The 21,383-nt window shown below is 41.0% G+C and overlaps 1 protein-coding gene across 1 annotated transcript; it reads left to right on the top strand.

The window, feature by feature from the left end:
- The first annotated feature begins 8,684 nt into the window (after positions 1 to 8,684).
- On the top strand, positions 8,685 to 9,647 carry LOC134962003 (olfactory receptor 6B1-like). The gene has a single exon (XM_063941593.1). It carries the CDS (start codon positions 8,685 to 8,687, stop codon positions 9,645 to 9,647), a length of 963 nt encoding a protein of 320 aa, XP_063797663.1.
- The last annotated feature ends 11,736 nt before the right edge of the window (positions 9,648 to 21,383 follow it).

Here is a 21,383-nt window from a genome sequence, read left to right as displayed (position 1 = left end):
TAAGCCATTCCGCGATGATCTTCCTCAGTTGCCGTAAGAGGTTTTCAGCTGTGTGCGTATTCTGGAAAGCGGTGATACAAAGCGTAGCCTGCCTAGGAAAGAGTTGGCGTTTGCGAGATGCTGCTACTGGTGCCGCCGCTGCTGTTCTTGCGGCGGGAGTCCATACATCTACCCAGTGGGCTGTCACAGTCATATAGTCCTGACCCTGCCCTGCTCCACTTGTCCACATGTCCGTGGTTAAGTGGACATTGGGTACAACTGCATTTTTTAGGACACTGGTGAGTCTTTTTCTGACGTCCGTGTACATTCTCGGTATCGCCTGCCTAGAGAAGTGGAACCTAGATGGTATTTGGTAACGGGGGCACACTGCCTCAATAAATTGTCTAGTTCCCTGTGAACTAACGGCGGATACCGGACGCACGTCTAACACCAACATAGTTGTCAAGGACTCAGTTATCCGCTTTGCAGTAGGATGACTGCTGTGATATTTCATCTTCCTCGCAAAGGACTGTTGAACAGTCAATTGCTTACTGGAAGTAGTACAAGTGGGCTTACGACTTCCCCTCTGGGATGACCATCGACTCCCAGCGGCAACAACAGCAGCGCCAGCAGCAGTAGGCGTTACACGCAAGGATGCATCGGAGGAATCCCAGGCAGGAGAGGACTCGTCAGAATTGCCAGTGACATGGCCTGCAGGACTATTGGCATTCCTGGGGAAGGAGGAAATTGACACTGAGGGAGTTGGTGGGGTGGTTTGTGTGAGCTTGGTTACAAGAGGAAGGGATTTACTGGTCAGTGGACTGCTTCCGCTGTCACCCAAAGTTTTTGAACTTGTCACTGACTTATTATGAATGCGCTGCAGGTGACGTATAAGGGAGGATGTTCCGAGGTGGTTAACGTCCTTACCCCTACTTATTACAGCTTGACAAAGGGAACACACGGCTTGACACCTGTTGTCCGCATTTCTGGTGAAATACCTCCACACCGAAGAGCTGATTTTTTTGGTATTTTCACCTGGCATGTCAACGGCCATATTCCTCCCACGGACAACAGGTGTCTCCCCGGGTGCCTGACTTAAACAAACCACCTCACCATCAGAATCCTCCTGGTCAATTTCCTCCCCAGCGCCAGCAACACCCATATCCTCCTCATCCTGGTGTACTTCAACACTGACATCTTCAATCTGACTATCAGGAACTGGACTGCGGGTGCTCCTTCCAGCACTTGCAGGAGGCGTGCAAATGGTGGAAGGCGCATGCTCTTCACGTCCAGTGTTGGGAAGGTCAGGCATCGCAACCGACACAATTGGACTCTCCTTGTGGATTTGGGATTTCAAAGAACGCACAGTTCTTTGCGGTGCTTTTGCCAGCTTGAGTCTTTTCAGTTTTCTAGCGAGAGGCTGAGTGCTTCCATCCTCATGTGAAGCTGAACCACTAGCCTTGAACATAGGCCAGGGCCTCAGCCGTTCCTTGCCACTCCGTGTGGTAAATGGCATATTGGCAAGTTTACGCTTCTCCTCCGACAATTTTATTTTAGGTTTTGGAGTCCTTTTTTTACTGATATTTGGTGTTTTGGTTTTGACATGCTCTGTACTATGCCATTGGGCATCGGCCTTGGCAGACGACGTTGCTGGCATTTCATCGTCTCGGCCATGACTAGTGGCAGCAGCTTCAGCACGAGGTGGAAGTGGATCTTGATCTTTCCCTAATTTTGGAACCTCAACATTTTTGTTCTCCATATTTTAATAGGCACAACTAAAAGGCACCTCAGGTAAACAATGGAGATGGATTGGATACTAGTATACAATTATGGACGGGCTGCCGAGTGCCGACACAGAGGTAGCCACAGCCGTGAACTACCGCACTGTACTGTGTCTGCTGCTAATATATAGACTGGTTGATAAAGAGATAGTATACTCGTAACTAGTATGTATGTATAAAGAAAGAAAAAAAACCACGGTTAGGTGGTATATACAATTATGGACGGGCTGCCGAGTGCCGACACAGAGGTAGCCACAGCCGTGAACTACCGCACTGTACTGTGTCTGCTGCTAATATATAGACTGGTTGATAAAGAGATAGTATACTCGTAACTAGTATGTATGTATAAAGAAAGAAAAAAAAACCACGGTTAGGTGGTATATACAATTATGGACGGGCTGCCGAGTGCCGACACAGAGGTAGCCACAGCCGTGAACTACCGCACTGTACTGTGTCTGCTGCTAATATATAGACTGGTTGATAAAGAGATAGTATACTCGTAACTAGTATGTATGTATAAAGAAAGAAAAAAAAACCACGGTTAGGTGGTATATACAATTATGGACGGGCTGCCGAGTGCCGACACAGAGGTAGCCACAGCCGTGAACTACCGCACTGTACTGTGTCTGCTGCTAATATATAGACTGGTTGATAAAGAGATAGTATACTCGTAACTAGTATGTATGTATAAAGAAAGAAAAAAAAACCACGGTTAGGTGGTATATACAATTATGGACGGGCTGCCGAGTGCCGACACAGAGGTAGCCACAGCCGTGAACTACCGCACTGTACTGTGTCTGCTGCTAATATATAGACTGGTTGATAAAGAGATAGTATACTCGTAACTAGTATGTATGTATAAAGAAAGAAAAAAAAACCACGGTTAGGTGGTATATACAATTATGGACGGGCTGCCGAGTGCCGACACAGAGGTAGCCACAGCCGTGAACTACCGCACTGTACTGTGTCTGCTGCTAATATATAGACTGGTTGATAAAGAGATAGTATACTCGTAACTAGTATGTATGTATAAAGAAAGAAAAAAAAACACGGTTAGGTGGTATATACAATTATGGACGGGCTGCCGAGTGCCGACACAGAGGTAGCCACAGCCGTGAACTACCGCACTGTACTGTGTCTGCTGCTAATATATAGACTGGTTGATAAAGAGATAGTATACTCGTAACTAGTATGTATGTATAAAGAAAGAAAAAAAAACCACGGTTAGGTCACTGGTATATACAATTATGGACGGGCTGCCGAGTGCCGACACAGAGGTAGCCACAGCCGTGAACTACCGCACTGTACTGTGTCTGCTGCTAATATAGACTGGTTGATAAAGAGATAGTATACTACTAATATTATATACTGGTGGTCAGGTCACTGGTCACTAGTCACACTGGCAGTGGCACTCCTGCAGCAAAAGTGTGCACTGTTTAATTTTAATATAATATTATGTACTCCTGGCTCCTGCTATAACCTATAACTGGCACTGCAGTAGTGCTCCCCAGTCTCCCCCACAATTATAAGCTGTGTGAGCTGAGCAGTCAGACAGATATATAATATATATAGATGATGCAGCACACTGGCCTGAGCCTGAGCAGTGCACACAGATATGGTATGTGACTGACTGAGTCACTGTGTGTATCGCTTTTTTCAGGCAGAGAACGGATATATTAAATAAACTGCACTGTGTGTCTGGTGGTCACTCACTATATAATATATTATGTACTCCTGGCTCCTGCTATAACCTATAACTGGCACTGCAGTAGTGCTCCCCAGTCTCCCCCACAATTATAAGCTGTGTGAGCTGAGCAGTCAGACAGATATATATAATATTATATATAGATAATAGATGATGCAGCACACTGGCCTGAGCCTGAGCAGGGCACACAGATATGGTATGTGACTGAGTCACTGTGTGCTGTGTATCGCTTTTTTCAGGCAGAGAACGGATTATAAATAAAAGTGGTGGTCACTGGTCACTATCAGCAAAACTCTGCACTGTACACTACTGAGTACTCCTAATGCTCCCCAAAATTAGTAAATCAAGTGTCTCTCTAATCTATTCTAATTCTAAACGGAGAGGACGCCAGCCACGTCCTCTCCCTATCAATCTCAATGCACGTGTGAAAATGGCGGCGACGCGCGGCTCCTTATATAGAATCCGAGCCTCGCGAGAATCCGACAGCGTCATGATGACGTTCGGGCGCGCTCGGGTTAACCGAGCAAGGCGGGAAGATCCGAGTCGCTCGGACCCGTGAAAAAAAACATGAAGTTCTGGCGGGTTCGGATTCAGAGAAACCGAACCCGCTCATCTCTAGTGTTGAGTGCATATGTTTTTGGATGGTGATCATAAAATATACACTAAACTTCTGCTATTACAGCAATACTCCTAAAACAGCCATAAATATTACGGTATGTGTAATTTTCAATTATAGTGTCCTATTCAATTACCTGTAAGGTGCCACCAAAATTGCAGGATATTTGTCACTAGCTGATTTATGCTCGCAGACTGTGGAGGTTTCAGCAGAAATGGTCAGTGGTGAATTTTCCATTAGGCACATGAGGCACGTGCCTAGGGGCAGCATTTGTTGGGGTGCGGCACTTGGATGCTTGTTTTAGTACTGTAAGACCGAAATTTTCCAGTAACTGAAAAATATTTCCACTCTACTCAGGAGCAAACACAGGATTTTTAAAGGGGGATTTCCAAATCTTGATTTCTTTCAAAGTATATATACAATGGACTATAAGCAGGCACTCGAAGACTTGAGATAAAAACTTGTATTTACATACACATAGCAATTCAACATTTCGAGGCTGCAGCACCCCTTTGCCAAGGTGAGTAAAAGGGGTGCTGAAGTCCCGAAACGGTGGATTGATGTGTGGGTGTAAATACACGTTTTTGTCTCAAGTCTTTGAGTTGCCGTTGCCTGCTTGTCGTCCATTGTATCAATTCAACCCAGAGGGCCCCGGAGCATATTACAACAACCTATTGAGAGTGCCGGTCCAAGTATACTGTTTTTAGATAGATAGATAGATAGATAGATAGATAGATAGATAGATGGATAGAAAACAATAGTGATATAGGCGCTAATACTATAAATAAATCAGTGCAAAACGTGACAAAAGGAATATATATTATGTCCTTTTTCATGAATGTACTCCCCGTGTTTGAACAATGGCCAGCTTCATGATCAATCCAATGGTTTACAACAGTCTTAGATCTGAAGACAATATGATAAGAAGCGCCTCCTAGTGTCATATGAATCTTCTGTGTTGCAAGAAATCTTTTTATAATCAAATAGATCCACACGTACAATATATAGCGGCAGAAAATTAATTTTTGCCTAAACCAGCTTAGTAAGTGTCCTGGATACCATATGTTCAATGGTGTCAGCAACATACGAGCTAAAAAAAATGGTTATTGAAGTAAAATGTGACAAAAAATGTATTCAATACTTATCCATACATACATATAGGTTTCAGAAGTAGAGCTTACAGTATCTGAGGTGCCAACCATATTTCCTTGGAACATAGGCCACCTAATTAACAATAATTTACCCCCATTTAACTGATTACAAAATATAAATAATAATGTGGCATGTGAAAACTTTTGGCCACCTTGTCCATCAGTAACAGCAAAAGCAGACATGAGCTTCTAAATGTTTTCCATAGACAGCAAAAGAGTCTTGATATCCATAAATAGCTAGGGGTCTTCCTCCAACAATTTTCTGTGGAACTATTCCAGTCCATAAATATTTTTAGATCTTCTTGAATTCATTGTATTTGATGTCTTGTCATTATTACTTAAGTATGGAGACAGTGGACAGTCATTCCAAACCATAATCTTTCATTCGAGTAAGACATTAGTACGGCATAGCTGATTATGAAAGAACAATGTCTCATTAATAATCTAATTCAGTGGTTCCCAACCTCGGTCCTCAAGTACCCATACAGTTCATGTTTTCCAGGTCACCTTGCACTTGAACAGGTGTCTTCTTTACTCACTGACACATTTTAAAAGACCCACTGGTTGAGCAAATAATTTCACTTGCAATTCTGTGAGGAGACCTAGAAAACATGAACTGTTGGGGGTACTTGAGGACCAAGGTTGGGAACCACTAAGCTAATCCATAATTTTTCAGATTCAATACTTTTACTGACATTTATTTACTATTCAGTTGACAATATTTTCTGTAGTAATGGCTAAGACGCAACCCCAATGCATAATATATCAAGCTTCAGGCTTACCGATTAGCATTGCATTTTTTTTATAGCTCTCTCCAGACATATCTTTTGTGGTTTTGGACAGAAAGTTAAATTATATTTTCTAAATGGTTTCTAGCTTATCGAGGTATTGATCTTCATGCTTCAGGCATCTATATTTGTGTCAAAACTGTAAAAAAGATTTCCATCTTAAAACTCTTCCAAGCAGAACTTTTTTAAGCAATAACCTCTGTACTATGGATTTGTGGCCACTAAAATGCTGTCTGCTACTGCAAGGTCACCTGAACCAGATTGGCCTTGGGAGCTACTGTCATCTCCAGATGGCATTAGTCATTGCAGCCTATGGACTGCACAGCCACGTCCTTAACCCAGAAATAAAATGACTGCATTAGCGATTACTTAACACTGAACACATCACAGAGACACGATCTTATTGCAGACCCAGCCCCTTGATAGAATTATTCATACATTTCTCCATATATTTTCTCTTTCTTCACTTTCCCTTCCTTCTGACCATGGTTCATCATTACTGTGATGTAATATTATGCAGCCCACCTAGAACCATTGCAATCCGGTGGATAACTATGCAATAGATAGCACCTATCCTTGTGTATCAATGTCTATTTCCCTATAGATGGTAAGCCTGTGAGCAGGGCCTTCCTACCTCTATGACTGCTTATTATTACCCAGTTTTGTTTTATCATTGTGTCCAATTGTAAAGTGCAATGGAATTTGCTGCGCTATATAAGAAACTGTTAATAAATAAATTCAGGTGATCCTAAAAAGTCTAATTGCTGCAATAAGAATTTCTAATTGTCAGGTCCAATTGCTGATAATTAATAAATATGCCCCTGAATCCCTTCAACAGAAATAGTTTACAACGAGCTCTATTAAAATTCTATGGATTAATTTTTTGACTCCTCCAGTTAAAAAATATGGCAAGAAGTACTATTACGTTCAGGTAGGAAATAAAGGGGGTCATTATGACCTGATCATAGCTGTGCTAAATTTAGCACAGCTACGATCATCTTCCCTGACATGCGGGGGGGCGCCCAGACAAAGGGCTAGTTCACCCCGCATGTCAGGCCGCCCCCTCCCCCCCGCACAAGTACAAAAGCATCGCACAGTGGCAATGCTTTTGTACTTGTAGAGTAACTCCCAGCCAGCATAGCTCCTGCAGCTGGCCGGAAGCTACTCGCTGCTGTCCGACTCACAGCGGCTGCGTGTGACATCACGCAGTCGCTGCGACCCGCCCACCGCACGGTCCCCCCAAGCCTGCTTTGGCCAGACCGCGCTCACAAATCGACAGCCGAACGCCACCATGCTGCCCCCTCCCGCCCAGCGACCGCCTCTGCCTGTCAATCAGGCAGAGGCTATCACTAGGTAACGACAGCCGTCGGCTGTCAGCCATGCACCAGGGCACTGCGGCTCCGGCGCATGCGCAGTTCTGACCTGAAGACTGTGCTGCGAAGAACTGCAGCGAGCGTTCAGGTCAGAATGACCCCCAAAGTTTCCTCCTATTTGCTCAGTATGGGAATAGCAGGGATTGTCCAAAGTGGATCTCACTTTATTCATTGCTTATGCATCTGACACTAAACTTAACATGTTTTTCTACAGTATGGGGGTCATTCCGAGTTGTTCGCTCGCAAGGCGATTTTAACAGTATTGCACACGCTAAGCTGCCGCCTACTGGGAGTGAATCTTAGCATCTTAAAATTGCGAACGAAAGATTCGCAACATTGCGAAAAGACATCTCTGTGCAGTTTCTGAGTAGCTCGAGACTTACTCGACATCTGCGATCAGTTCAGTGCTTGTCGTTCCTGGTTTGACGTCATAAACACACCCAGCGTTCGCCCAGACACTCCTCCGTTTCTCCAGCCACTCCCGCGTTTTTCCCAGAAACGGTAGCGTTTTTTCCCACACGCCCATAAAACGGCCTGTTTCCGCCCAGAAACACCCACTTCCTGTCAATCACATTACGATCGCCTGAGCGATGAAAAAGCCGTGAGTAAAATACCAAACTTCTTAGCAAATTTACTTGGCGCAGTCGCAGTGCAGACATTGCGCATGCGCACTAAGCGGAAAATCGCTGCGATGCGAAGAAATTTTCCCGAGCGAACGACTCGGAATGACCCCCTATGTTTCATATTGCTTATTAGGCAAATAGATAAGTGTAGACATGAAAGGGGTAATTCAATTACTTGCGATCCCATTTTTGTGCTAAAACAATGTGGAAAATACCTAATTTATCATAAATTTTTTGGTACTAATTCAATTACAACCGTGTTTTTCAAGGCATTTTTGCTGGAAAATACAAGGATACAGCAACTGTTAATCATGATCATGATCACGGGCGCAAAAAATGGCAAATGTTGTGGATTCTGTTTCTCCAACTTCCGACAGATGATACAAAATCCCTGATAGTGCGGGCTATCGGGGTAATTAAATTCCCACCTCCTGAAATCAATTAGCCGCGGTTAATTTACCACAGCTAATTGAATTCACCCACAGGCTAATTTCATTTAACAGCACAGTGAAAACTAAAAATGTATTAATGACAAGCATCAAATATGATGAGTAGTGTATAAGAACATATGTGTTACTATGGGCATCACTTTCCTTCTGTTTGTAACCTTCTATTATACGTTGACTAATTATATTCACAATTACTTTCCACAGATACATTAACTCTACATGGAGGATAATAATAAAACCGAAATTACAGAATTTTTCCTTCTCGGATTTCCTTCTTTACTTGAACAGCAGATAATCCTGTTTGTATTTTTTTTTCTTGTTTATATTCTCACTATATCTGAAAACATAATGATTATTATGACCATAAAGCTACATCCCAAACTCCAGAAACCTATGTATTTCTTTCTTAGCAACTTGTCATTCCTGGAGATCTGTTATGTTTCAGTGACTGTTCCCAATTTACTGGTAAATGCTCTAACTGAGCGTAAGACCATCTCTTTCTTTGGATGTATGACACAACTCTTTTTTTTCATTTCATTAATGTGTACAGAATGTGTACTTCTAGCAGTCATGGCGTTTGACCGTTACATCGCTGTTTGTCATCCATTGCACTATGTTAGAATTATGAACCAGGATTTATGCATTCAGTTAGCTTTAGTTTCATGGATATCAGGATTCACAATTACTGTGATAAAAACATATTTTATATCTAAATTAAAATTTTGTGGGCCAAACATTATTAACCATTTTTTCTGTGACATATCTCCGGTGCTTAATCTTGCATGTATAGATATGTCATTAGCTGAGTTGGTGGACTTCATCCTGGCCTTGGTCATTCTCCTCATCCCTTTAATACTAACCACTATTTCCTACATTTGTATCATTTACACAATTTTAAAAATATCATCCACTGATGGAAGGCAGAAGGCATTTTCTACTTGTGCCTCTCATTTAACAGTAGTCACCATATTCTTTTCAACAACACTTTTCATATATGCGCGGCCAAAGAAAGCCAAATCCGTGGACATAAATAAGCTTATATCTCTGCTGTATGCCGTTATTACTCCAATGATAAATCCTTTTATTTATTGTCTAAGAAACAAGGAGATTTGGGATACACTTGCAAAATATTTCAACTGCAAAACCAATTTCCCAAACATAATTCCCTGCATGAAATTCTAGAGGGAATGCTGTTAGTTTAGTGGTCTGAGAGAGTTGGTAACTCCAAAGCATCAATCCCTCTTCTGGACTTTTGTCCAACAAATGAGCTACACTCTGCTGGTGTGTTGCTGCTGGATTATTGTTTACACTGTTAATTTTACTTTATTTTTTATCACTTTGAGTTTTTATATGGTAGACAATAGGTATCCAAATCTTTATATTATACATTTAATCATATGTATTACTACAGTAGCTTATATTTATAACAGTTATATATTATTTGTTGTGCATTTGGCATAGTTAATTGCTAATTTCTTTAGCTCCAGTATGAACACTTTAACATAAATCTTATTTCTATGCTGAATGTAGATTCAGGTTATTTAAATATGAATGTCCCAGTAGTAAATTAATTAATATATAGTCATTGTTCTCAAATGGACTGTGAACAGGAAGTTTAAAAAATGGCCATGGTTATTGATAATTGGGCTGATACATATCCACCTGTTTGGGTAACTTATCTTGTCCATGCTAAGGAAATTGGTGGTCACAAATAATTGTATCTACACTTTCTGGAGAGGCAGAACGTTACTGGAGAAGAGTGTTCTAACATAAGCAAAGGATGGAAGTGTTCATGCAAATGTAGTCTACACCTGAAAGTAATTGAATATAAGCTTCTTCAGAGGTTTATCTTTTGCCCTAGAATAGAGCAGGGAAGCTGATGACAAATAAGACACATATGCTACAGACACAGATGTGGGTACATCTCAACACAAATATAGCTGTGCATATTGTCAAACATATTATTTTCTTTCCATTTCCATGCACATTTCATTTGAGCAAAATACTGTACTCCCAATTTACTTGCAACTCTACATCAGCCCCATTGTGTTTAAAATTAGATACATCGTTAATGGAATTAATTACTCACCAGGAACTGATCATGTGTCAAGGTAAACCACTCACGTTTAAGGGTTCTATGAAGATTTGAAGTAGTGATAAAGGTATGGATATCTATATTAATTTGCAGTCATATAATATAGATAGCAAGTACTGCTTTTTGCTAGATTGTTTTTACTATCCGCGATGAAGTGTAAGTAGGCAGTAATGGCCACAGTGGAACTGTGTTGTAATTTCTATTAAGCTAAATATGGTGGAAACACCATTTTATTAATAATCCAATTAGCTGACGTATGTTCCAGGAAAATTGACAATGAAATACAGTAGATGTCACAAAATAGAGATTAAATACAATATAACAATCTTGTTGAAATGCAAAATGAGTGATTTACTGTATCTTTATTATTTTGTTGGCTGTGAATCCTGAAATGTAGGTTTGGTGTCTGTGACCCCAAGAGACAAAGGGGGTCATTCCGAGTTGATCACGCTCTAGCTATTTTTTGCAGCACTGCGAACAGATAGTTGCCGCCTATAGGGAAGTGTATGTTTGCTTTGCAAGTGTGCGATCGCATGTGCAGCCGAGCATAACAAAAAAGTTTTGTGCAGTTTCTGAGTAGCTCAGAACTTACTCAGCCGCTGCGATCACTTCATCCTGTTCTTGCCTGGAATTTACGTCAGACACCCGCCCTGCAAACGATTGGACACGCCTATGTTTTTCCAACTACTCCCAAAAAATGGTCAGTTGACACCCACAAAAACGCCTTCTTCCTGTCAATCTCCTTGCGATTGGCTGTGCGAATGGATTCTTTATAAAATCCATCGCTCATCAACAATCCGCTTTGTACCCGTACAACGCACCTGCACATTGCGGTGCATATGAATGCAAAGTTCTGACCTGATCGCAGTGCAGCAAAAAATCCTAGCGTGCAATCAGATCAGAATGATCCCCAAAGTACTTTGCTTTTCCCCTCTCCCTCTCCATGAATATAGACAATGCCTCTCTCCCATTATTAGCTTAAGCATCATGTAGGCATCTTCAACTATCTAAACACACAGGTTTCACCTGCACCTATGACCTTATAGATGATTCATTAAAGGGCCATATACACGGGAGAGATGTGTGCTGAGTGATGCGGGGGAGGACGGGGAGCCGCTCATTTCACCCAGCGTGTGAAAAGAGCAACGTGCTAGATTGGCCTGCATGCAGGCTCGATCTAGCAGCAGCGATAGCGATGTGCGGGGCCGCGCATTGCTATCGCTGAGGGGGCTACACACAAGTGATCTTTTCTTAAAATCAAAGCAATCTAGTCAGATTGCTTAGATTTTTAAGCATGGATCTCTCCGTGAGTACCCCCCTTGAGACACAGCAACCAAACTAAGCTCTTATCATTTGTTCTGAATAGCACAATACAGTCTGTTTACCCATTATCCATTAGCAAGGGATTACACTTTCTTATCTCATGTGCATGTCTAATTGCACAATCTTTTTTTAGGTATTAGATGTTTACTACAGTCTATACCTGAAGCCACTATATACTCCAGAATATGATAGCCCATCTTATGAAAGGTTTCCACATAGCAAAATTTCAGTAACAAGGCCTTTTACTCAACTGAGCCAGACTTATTTGACGTTTGGCGCTCAATAAAATATAAGCCAACCAACTTTATTTGAGCTGTAAGAACAGATAAGTTCTCCATTGCCCAACTTAGTAAACACTTCATATAATCAAACATGATGCATCTCACAATATTGAAAAACATGTTTTTATACAATGCAGAATGTTGGTGAAAACCTTAACAAAAGGTCCATGACTGAATTTTTTCTATTTGGTATTCAGATGGAGTTGAGGAAACCAACCCCACCAATATAACTAACAGGTTTGCTCAATATCACCATTCTCTTTTCAATTTAGAGGCAGGTCACTTAACTGCCCAACCTACTACAACAATAAACTACTTCATTCAAGCATAGCAACCTCAACTACTGCCCAAACAATTAATCACCCAACGCAATAAATCAAATTTAACATCCTCAATTCAGTAAGCTTTCCACAACTACAGTACCTGCCAATTAACTAAAGTGAAGGTTCTAAGACCATAAAACAAGGCCAATACAAAACTTACTGTTTGTTGACTAAAGCTAACTACCTTATATAATTAATCCTTAACCTTGAAATTTTTCCTGAGATTGTGCCAATATACAAACCTAAAAAAGTACCCATGGCCAGACCAACACTATAGAAATAAAAACATTACTGAACAATGATAAAAAATGAATTACTAATATAGTCCATCTCATTGTACATGCCTTTATAAGTGAAGAACAAGGTTGGCATTATATTGGCCCAATAGAATAAGTTTCCTTACAGAGCCCTCCATAGCACACTCCCCTGTATTGCTGCCAACTCTATAGAGGGCTTACAATGGAGTCCACTTTGGTTACGCGGAGGAAAATATCTTCAGGTTATACTTTACTGGTCACATATTGGTGTCTATAATAATTCTGTACTCTAACCCTGCTGCAAAAAAATCTAAAACTTGAAGATTTTATACATATCACCAGTACATTAGGTCTGCACAAAGTTACAAGACAGGATGACCAGTTCTATTGGCTAATAGCTGCACTTGTAATTGAGCCACCAGTGGAGGCAATCATATGAACCTACAGATATGGTGCATGGGGTGTGGATCATAGGATAGACAGTAGCTAGGTCGACAGTCATTAGGTCCACCACTATTGGTCGACAGTGATTAGGTCGACACCTGAAATAGGTCGACACAGACATTATGTTGACATGGAAAAAGTCAACGTGGAAAAAGGTTGACATTAGTTTAATATTTTCTTGGTGTTGTCTTCTTCGTAAAAGTAACCGGGAACCCCAAATAGTGCACAGTGTCCCCTCGCATGGCTCGCTTCACTCACCATGCTTCGGGAAAGGTGCCTTGCTCCACTACCACTGTACACTGCACAAGCACAGGTTACTATTCCCAATCGTAGTCCATGTGGATCATAAAGTATGAAAAAGTTAAAAAATGAAAAATCTTTTTGAAAAACTCATGTCGCCCTTTTTTATGTGTCGACCTTTGTCATGTCAATCTAGTGACCATGTTGACCTAATGACCATGTTGACCTAATGCATGTCTACCAATAGTGGTCGACCTAATGAGTGTCGACCTAAGTGCTGTTGACCTAAAGACCGAATACCGTTGCATGCATGATCATCTGCTCATGATAGACTGATGAGAGACTGATAGCAGAGACCAACTTTGAGACATCACTCAAAGCCCTACATGAAAATCCAGATACTTACTGCTCTTATCAAAAAAGGAGGGTGTGTGCTGCAAGAAAGTGGATGCTGCTGTCCAGCACACTGTGATTTGTGCCCAATAAAGGGAGCAGATGTTAATGGTGATCAAGTTTGGATGCTAGAAAAGTGTCAATACATTTTTAATGCACAGTGAAAATCGTCATGCCTATGGAAAAACATCTTGCATTAGAGGGTTCATGGGCTACAGTGCAGGCTTATTAGCAAGCTGTGCAGACTTTTAATGTAGTTTTTTTTTATACATTTCCACCTTTCAGCTATTACAGTATTTAGCTATTACTGTATACAACTTAGAAAATCTGATTATTTTTTTTGTGAGTTTGCATTTCTGACATGGCAGAGAGTAAAAATGTCACTCATGTTTGTCCTGTAACTACATAGCTGTGCCCCAATTGATTAACTCTAAGTCTCTATTTTTATCATTAAAACTGTTTAGTTTAGCCTCATTTATATCTTAAGTTAATCTTTAGAGTGAAGGAACATGTTTATTGAATGTGTCACTTTTATGGGTTGGACTATTTTGTGTTACATTATTTTAAGTGTGCCTATACTGCTGGAGAAAGAGCACTATATAAATATTATTATTATTATTATTTATGCTTTCCCAATTAAAGTGTCATTTGAAGCTGAAAAATAAAGTCCAAAACAAAGTACAAATCATGGTCCGCATCTGCAATCTCGAAGGCTCATACAGTATTAAACAGATAACAAAATGAACCACACATTTATAACCAGTCCTAGTGGATCATTGAAACAGCTTGAGTTAAATAAATTAGAATAAATGAGTAACTAAAAATGTACAAAAGACACTCACTTAAACTTATTATCAATTAAATAATAAAATATTATAATATGCCTGTGACATCACAGGAAGTGATGTAACACTCACTTCCTGTGAACACTGATAGATACCCCTATAAATATCTCACAAGTGCCATTATCCACTATCCCTTGATGAAGTCTACAACATAGACAAAATGCTTTGGAAAGGACAGCTTACAGCAATATATCCTGACTCCATTATTGGACAGAAAAGCTTCTTTTTGGATGTACATGTGCTACTAACCATTGTATGCAGATACTTTCTTGTTTTTAACCTGCTTTTAATATAAAGATGCCTTGATGTGTCTTATTCAATGGGAACCAAGATTGGCTATTCTCTAAGAAAACACCTGTGTATGTATAATAGATTGATACTTGAGTAAAGATACACATATGCTAAGAAAGTACTCACAATGGTTTTATCCTGTTCTGTTTTTATCCCTCTTTTATGATATCTGATACCCTGTGCATGGATCAACAAATGGTCTGAAGAAAAAGTTGCAATATACAGTAAGCCTTTTTTTGTTTTGTTTATTGCACTGATTGTTCTTTATTCATTATTCACACCAGGTGCTGGTAATCTTTCCTTACAAATCTTTATTCAGTAGAGTGACTTACCATTGTACCTTACTGACTACCAGCTGCCACTTATTATTATATGGAGTGGTTTTAAGTTCAAGTTAGTTTTAAGATATTATTTATATCTGTGTTTACTTGCTATTCACTGTGTAATAGGCATTTAGGCACCAAGTTTATTATTTCTTGCAATAAAATAGTACATTTTATAAACAAATATGATCACAAGTCTAAGTGTATCACTGGCTTGACACATTTTTTATTTCAACAAATATTCATCAATCAAAAAGTTCATGTATGTTCATTAAGTAGAAATCCACCTTTGTAATCAGATAAAAAATTGCCCTAAAGTGACATAACCAGTGACAACTAGTGTCTACAGGATTTAAAAGTTAAGAATTACTCAATAATTATAAATCAGAAAATAAGCAATGGATATGCTTTTACATGGTGTACTATTCCAGCTGAGTTAGTAACAATTTATTGAATTTATCAAAGCAATAAGAATATTATAAAATATTACATTTGTGTTCTAATCTATTAAATATTTCAGAATGTATACTTAATCCCAGCGGTTAGGATGCTGGCGGCCACCAACCGTGCCATCCTGATATCGGAGGGGGTAAGTATTTCTACAACTCCCCCTGTCCCCTACCCTATCCCTAGCTGCCTAGGGTTATCCCTAGGCAGCTAGGGATAACCCTCCCCCTAGTGCCCAACACTAACCACCCTAATGCCTTACCCTAACCCAGAATCCTGACACTCCAGAGATGGATTAAGGCTTCCGGGGGCCTAAGGTACTTAAGACAGTGGGGCCCTAAAATCTAAAATTCAAATCATAACGTCTTCAATTACTACAAAGAAAATTACAATTCGGTGGTAAATTTTAAAGAATCTTTCAGATAGGGAGCACATGCATGTATATATAATATATATACGTGTATGTATATAATGTGTGTATATATATATATATATATATATATATATATATATATATATATATATATATATTTACTGTGGTCGAAGTGGAAATATTGAAGTAGGGGTATGGAAAAGTGAAGGTTGCAATTATGCGCGCGCCTCCAGAAAAGGGGACGTGGCCACTCAAAAGGGGGCATGGTCTTCAGTGTAGTTTACCACACATATACCCCTTATACACATTATGCACCACAATAGTAGGACCCCTTATACTATCTATTACTGGTGCTCCCTTCACATTATACAGTACCACACAGGATGAGTCGAAATTCACATTATAGCACACAGAATGAGCCGAAATTCATATTACAGCAAACAGAGTGACCGGAAATTCACATTATAGCACACAGTATGAGTCGAAATTCACATTATAGTACACGGAAAGAGCCGAAATTCACATTATAGCAACAGAATGACTGGAAATTCACATTACAGCACATAGTATGAGCCGAAATTCACATTATAGCACACAGAATGAGTCAAATTCACATTATAGCACACATAATGTGCCAACATTCACAATATAGCACACAGAATGAGCCGAAATTCACATTATAGCACATGGTAATGAGCCGAAATTCACTTTATAGCACACGGTATGAGCTAAAATTCACATTATACCACATAGAATGAGCCGAAATTCACATTATAGCACACGGTATGAGCCGAAATTCAAATTATAGCACACAGGATGAGCCCTATATATAGATTGCTATTGCTCTGATGCTGGTAGGTCTAATGTACAGGGGTGCTGGCTTGGCACAGGCTGGCTCCACATGCCATCCTGCCTGTTCCCTGCAGCCTGTGCATCCAGCCAATGGCTGAGCCACAGGCTGCTGCTCCACAGATTATTGGACAGCTGAGCCATCGCTCAGCTGTCCTTCCTGTGCACAGTACACATCCTTGCGTGCGGCTGCTGCCACCACCAGGGAAGTGGGGACAGCAATAGCTCAGCTGCCCTGCATGTGGAGCCACCGCGCCAGCTCCCATGAGCTTGGAGCGCAGCACCGCAGATCGGACCAGAGATCCAATCTGTGGTGGCTGCAGGGGGTCCTTTTAAAAAAGGAGCTCGGGGTACTTACCCCCAGGGCCCCCCTCTTAATCCAGCTCTGCGACACTCACCTTCGGGATGTTGGCCGCCGGTCATCTAGTGCCAGGGTCCTGAATGGAGTCATGATTTTGGCGTCCATCTCGGCGCACCAGCATCCCAACAGCCCGGATGCTCAACACATCCCAATATTTCTTCTGGGTTCCAAAAAGTACAAAATTACAGAGCCTGCTTTGCTAAAGTATAACAGCTGTCCCCTAAGAAGGTGTTTCCCTCTGTTGGCTATCCCACTGTGGCTGGGGGCAGGGCACGCATGGGATACAAAACAGGAAGTCACTGGACACAAGGTGTCTCTCAATATTCAGCTGAAGAAGTTAGCTGAGTCAGTGTGAGGTATACTGAAAAATGTACCACTGTGGAGAAATAGCAGTTGACAGGAGAATAGGGGCGTATCTACCTTTTGGCCAGAATGGCATTGCCAGGGTTGCCACAGGGTAGAATCAACAGGTGATGACAGTCTGAAACAAGTTGGATGCGCATTGCAGTCACAATGGTGGATTTAGCTGGGGAGTGGGGCACTTCTGGGTATGCTACACACAGATAAAATCATGTATTTTGGACTACAAGCACATGGTAGTTACTTTAAGAATATGTCACATCTATGAAACATTGTGGCACAGCAGTGGCAGACAGAATGGCAGTTTAATAAACTATACATCAGTTTTTAACACAGTGTCTGAAATTGTAAAAACACAATTTTATTTTTTCTTTCAAACTGAATTTAATATCACATTCTCCCCTTAGACCACGCAGAGCCAGATGAAAGGGAGACCCAGCTTGCCACAAACATGATGGTGGGGTGTGCAATTGGTAGCCAGCTAACTGCAATGTCAAATTGAATAATTATGATTAGGTACAAGCACATATTTTTCAAGTTAAATTGGTAGGGGAGAAACCCCCAAAAAACTTCCTCACACCTATATTATAACTACAATGTTATCAGCATTGCAGACATTAGTGGCACCAGTTGATCCCCAAGTCCTGTATTAATTAATATAAGGCTTCAACTGTACATGGTAGATGCTAGACCCAAGTGGACTTAAGGACCTCTGATGATGTCACAACCATGTGACCTGCCTCCTCATCAGGGGAAGAATTCAGCAACTGGGGTGGGGGGAGTAGTTTTGGTTAGGCTATGGGAGGCTAGATAAGGGTTAGGCTATGGGAGAGGAAGTTAAGGTTAGCCTGCAGATGGGGAGGTTAAGGTGTGGGAACGGAGGTTAGTGTTAGGATACAGAAGGGAAGGTTAAGGTTAGGTTGCAGGAGGGGATGTTAAGGTTAGGCTGTGGGAGGGGAGGTTAGGGTTAGGCCATGGGAGGGGATGTTAGTGTTAGGCTACGGGAGAGGAGGTGAAGGTAAGGCTGCAGAAGGGGAGGTTAAGGTTAGGCTAAGGGATGCGATGTTAGGATTAGCCTACAGGAGGTGAGGTTAAGGTTAGATTAAGGGAGGGAAGGTTAGGGTTAGGCTGTGGGAGGGGAGGTTAGGTATATGCTGTGGGAGGGGAGGTTAGGTTTAGGTTGTGGGAGGGGAGGTTAGCTTTAAGCACTGGATTAGTATGACATTTCACCAAATAACTAGGATAAAGGTTTCAGAGCAGCTGATATTCCATAAGTCTCAATGTTATTCACTTAACACTATATGGATGTTGTAATGAACATCCAGTAATGAGTGCTTGACAGGTTGTACAACCTAAGAAATAGCACCCATTCTGTGTAGTCAACCAGTTCCTTGTTTCCGGGTTGTCAAGTTGCATATTCATCCTGTATAGAAGATCCTTCACGTTTGGACCTCTTCAAATTCTCAACAAAGGTGGCTTTTCTCCTACTTTCCCCAAGCTTGGGTCAGTACTTAGAAGCGGCAACTACTTTTTAATAGATCTCTGCATGATATGCAATAATGTGTTGCATTTGACATTTAGGGCAGGATGTAAGGAAGTCTGAGTTCAGCAGTCGTGAGGCTTCCCGGACAAACCTGATTTTTTTTAAAGAGGCAATCATTTACAAGGCATGGTTTAGCCTTGTAAATGATTGCCCCTTTAAAAAAAAGTCTGAGATTGGCTGGTAACATGCACGGCATCTGAACTCGGACTTCATTACATCCTGCCCCTAGTATTATTCTTCCAGGATATCCTGATTCAACTGCCATCCTCTTATCGCAAAATAACTCTATTGCTCTTATGAGGCATTTTTCAACAGTGCCAGCCTTGTAGCCATGTATTAGAAACCTCTGTTTAACATATGCAATCTGAATTTCTGCAAACTCCAGTTCAGAATTGATCCTAAGGACCATCAGGAACTGGCAAACAGGTAGACTGCTCTTTGGGGTGATGACTTACAGCCAGAAGGAGAGAGTTTCTATCTGTTGATTTTTCAAAAAAATGTGTGTGCCAACATCACATTTTTCTTAAAGACCATAATATCCAGGAGGTTCATCTGTACTTTGTCTATGGAGGTTGTAAAGCATACTGGACTATCCAGGCCATTCAGGATGTCTACCATCTAATGGAATGTGTGCCATCATTATGCCACACAATACAAATATTAACAATAAAATGCCAAAATAGACAATGTTCTGCCCATACTTTGTCATAATGGGGTGCTTTTCATACTGATCCATGTAAATGTTGGTGTGTACAGACACCACATTGGATCCCATGGCCATCCCAGGCAGTTGTATATAGAAGTTGTCTGTTATAGGAAATGGTTACATTCAGGGACCTTCTGTTGTAGAAATAACACAAATTCAAAGGGTAGACCCATATATGGCCCCTTAATTAGATACTGATGCACCACCTCTATGCCTTCACCATGTAGTATGATGGTGTACAGCAAGCATACATCAATGGTTGATAGAAAGCACTCTTCTGGTATATCAATTAAGGCCCTAATGCCCTCAAATATTGGGCAGTATATTTAATATAGCTATTAATGTGTTTAACACATTCCTGAAGATAAAAATCAACTAATTGTGATAGTGGCTGTAACACAGAAGTAAGTATTTAGCTGGAACACATTGCAGCTAACTTCTGGACTGCATTCCACTGGTCTGGGTTGCACCTGTATTTACATGTTAATTCTTGTGTTATGAGGTATTCTCATGGCTGGATGGGATTACTTTTGACTGCCTGTTGACCTTATTTAACACTTTTTTTTGTCTTTTTTCCATCCATGATGTCACTTCTGGCTTTTTTAGCCAGAGTGGGAGGGATTAGTGTTAGAGTTATTGGCCATGGGTAGTTAGGAGGGCTCTGGGCACATGGATGTTTATATCTGCTTTTTGTAGTGTCCCGAGAAAGGTCACTTTTTATAACCAAAATGTTGACTTCTAAATGATGACTATTTGTGAGTAATAAATGTAACTTTCTTTTGCAAACATCCCTGGTGAGTGCACTCTACTTTTTGCTCAAGCATATATATGTCAAGAAAGAAAAAGTGGATTATTTGACCCTTTTAGGTGAAAATATTTGCCTACTAGAACCTGATATAACCCCCTATATACCAACATGTATTAAGGGCCTAATTCAGGGTTGATTGCAAAAGCTAAATCTTTCTCTAATGGGCAAAACCATGTGCACTGAAGGGGGCAGATATAATATGTGCAGAGAGATTTAGATTTGGGTGGGGTGTGTTCAAAATGAAATCTAATTTGCAGTGTAAAAATAAAGCAGCCAGTATTTACTCTGCACAGAAACAAAATAACCCATCCAAATCTAACTCTCTCTGCATATGTTATATTTGCCTCACCTGCAGTGCACATAGGGGGTCATTCCGAGATGTTCGCTCGCTAGCTGCTTTTAGCAGCATTGCACACGCTAGGCTGCCTCCCTCTGGCAGCGTATCTTAGCTTAGTAGAATAGCAAACGAAAGATTAGCAGAACTGCTACTAAATATTTTCTTACAGTTTCTGAGCAGCTCTACTCCTAGATTGCGATCAGCTCAGTCCGTTTAGTTCCTGCTTTGACGTCACAAACACGCCCTGCGTTCGGCCAGCCACTCCCCCGTCACAAACACGCCCTGCGTTCGGCCAGCCACTCCCGCGTTTTTCCCTGAC

The sequence above is a fragment of the Pseudophryne corroboree genome, chromosome 1, assembly GCF_028390025.1.
Source record: "Pseudophryne corroboree isolate aPseCor3 chromosome 1, aPseCor3.hap2, whole genome shotgun sequence".
Lineage (NCBI taxonomy): Eukaryota > Metazoa > Chordata > Amphibia > Anura > Myobatrachidae > Pseudophryne > Pseudophryne corroboree.
The sequence above is the reverse complement of the archived record's forward strand: the minus strand, read 5'-3'. Positions and strand labels throughout refer to the sequence as shown.

Excerpts from the sequence above, each read along its gene's own strand:
- LOC134962003 (XM_063941593.1), top strand. The coding sequence starts at position 8,685 with ATGGAGGATAATAATAAAACCGAAATTACAGAATTTTTCCTTCTCGGA.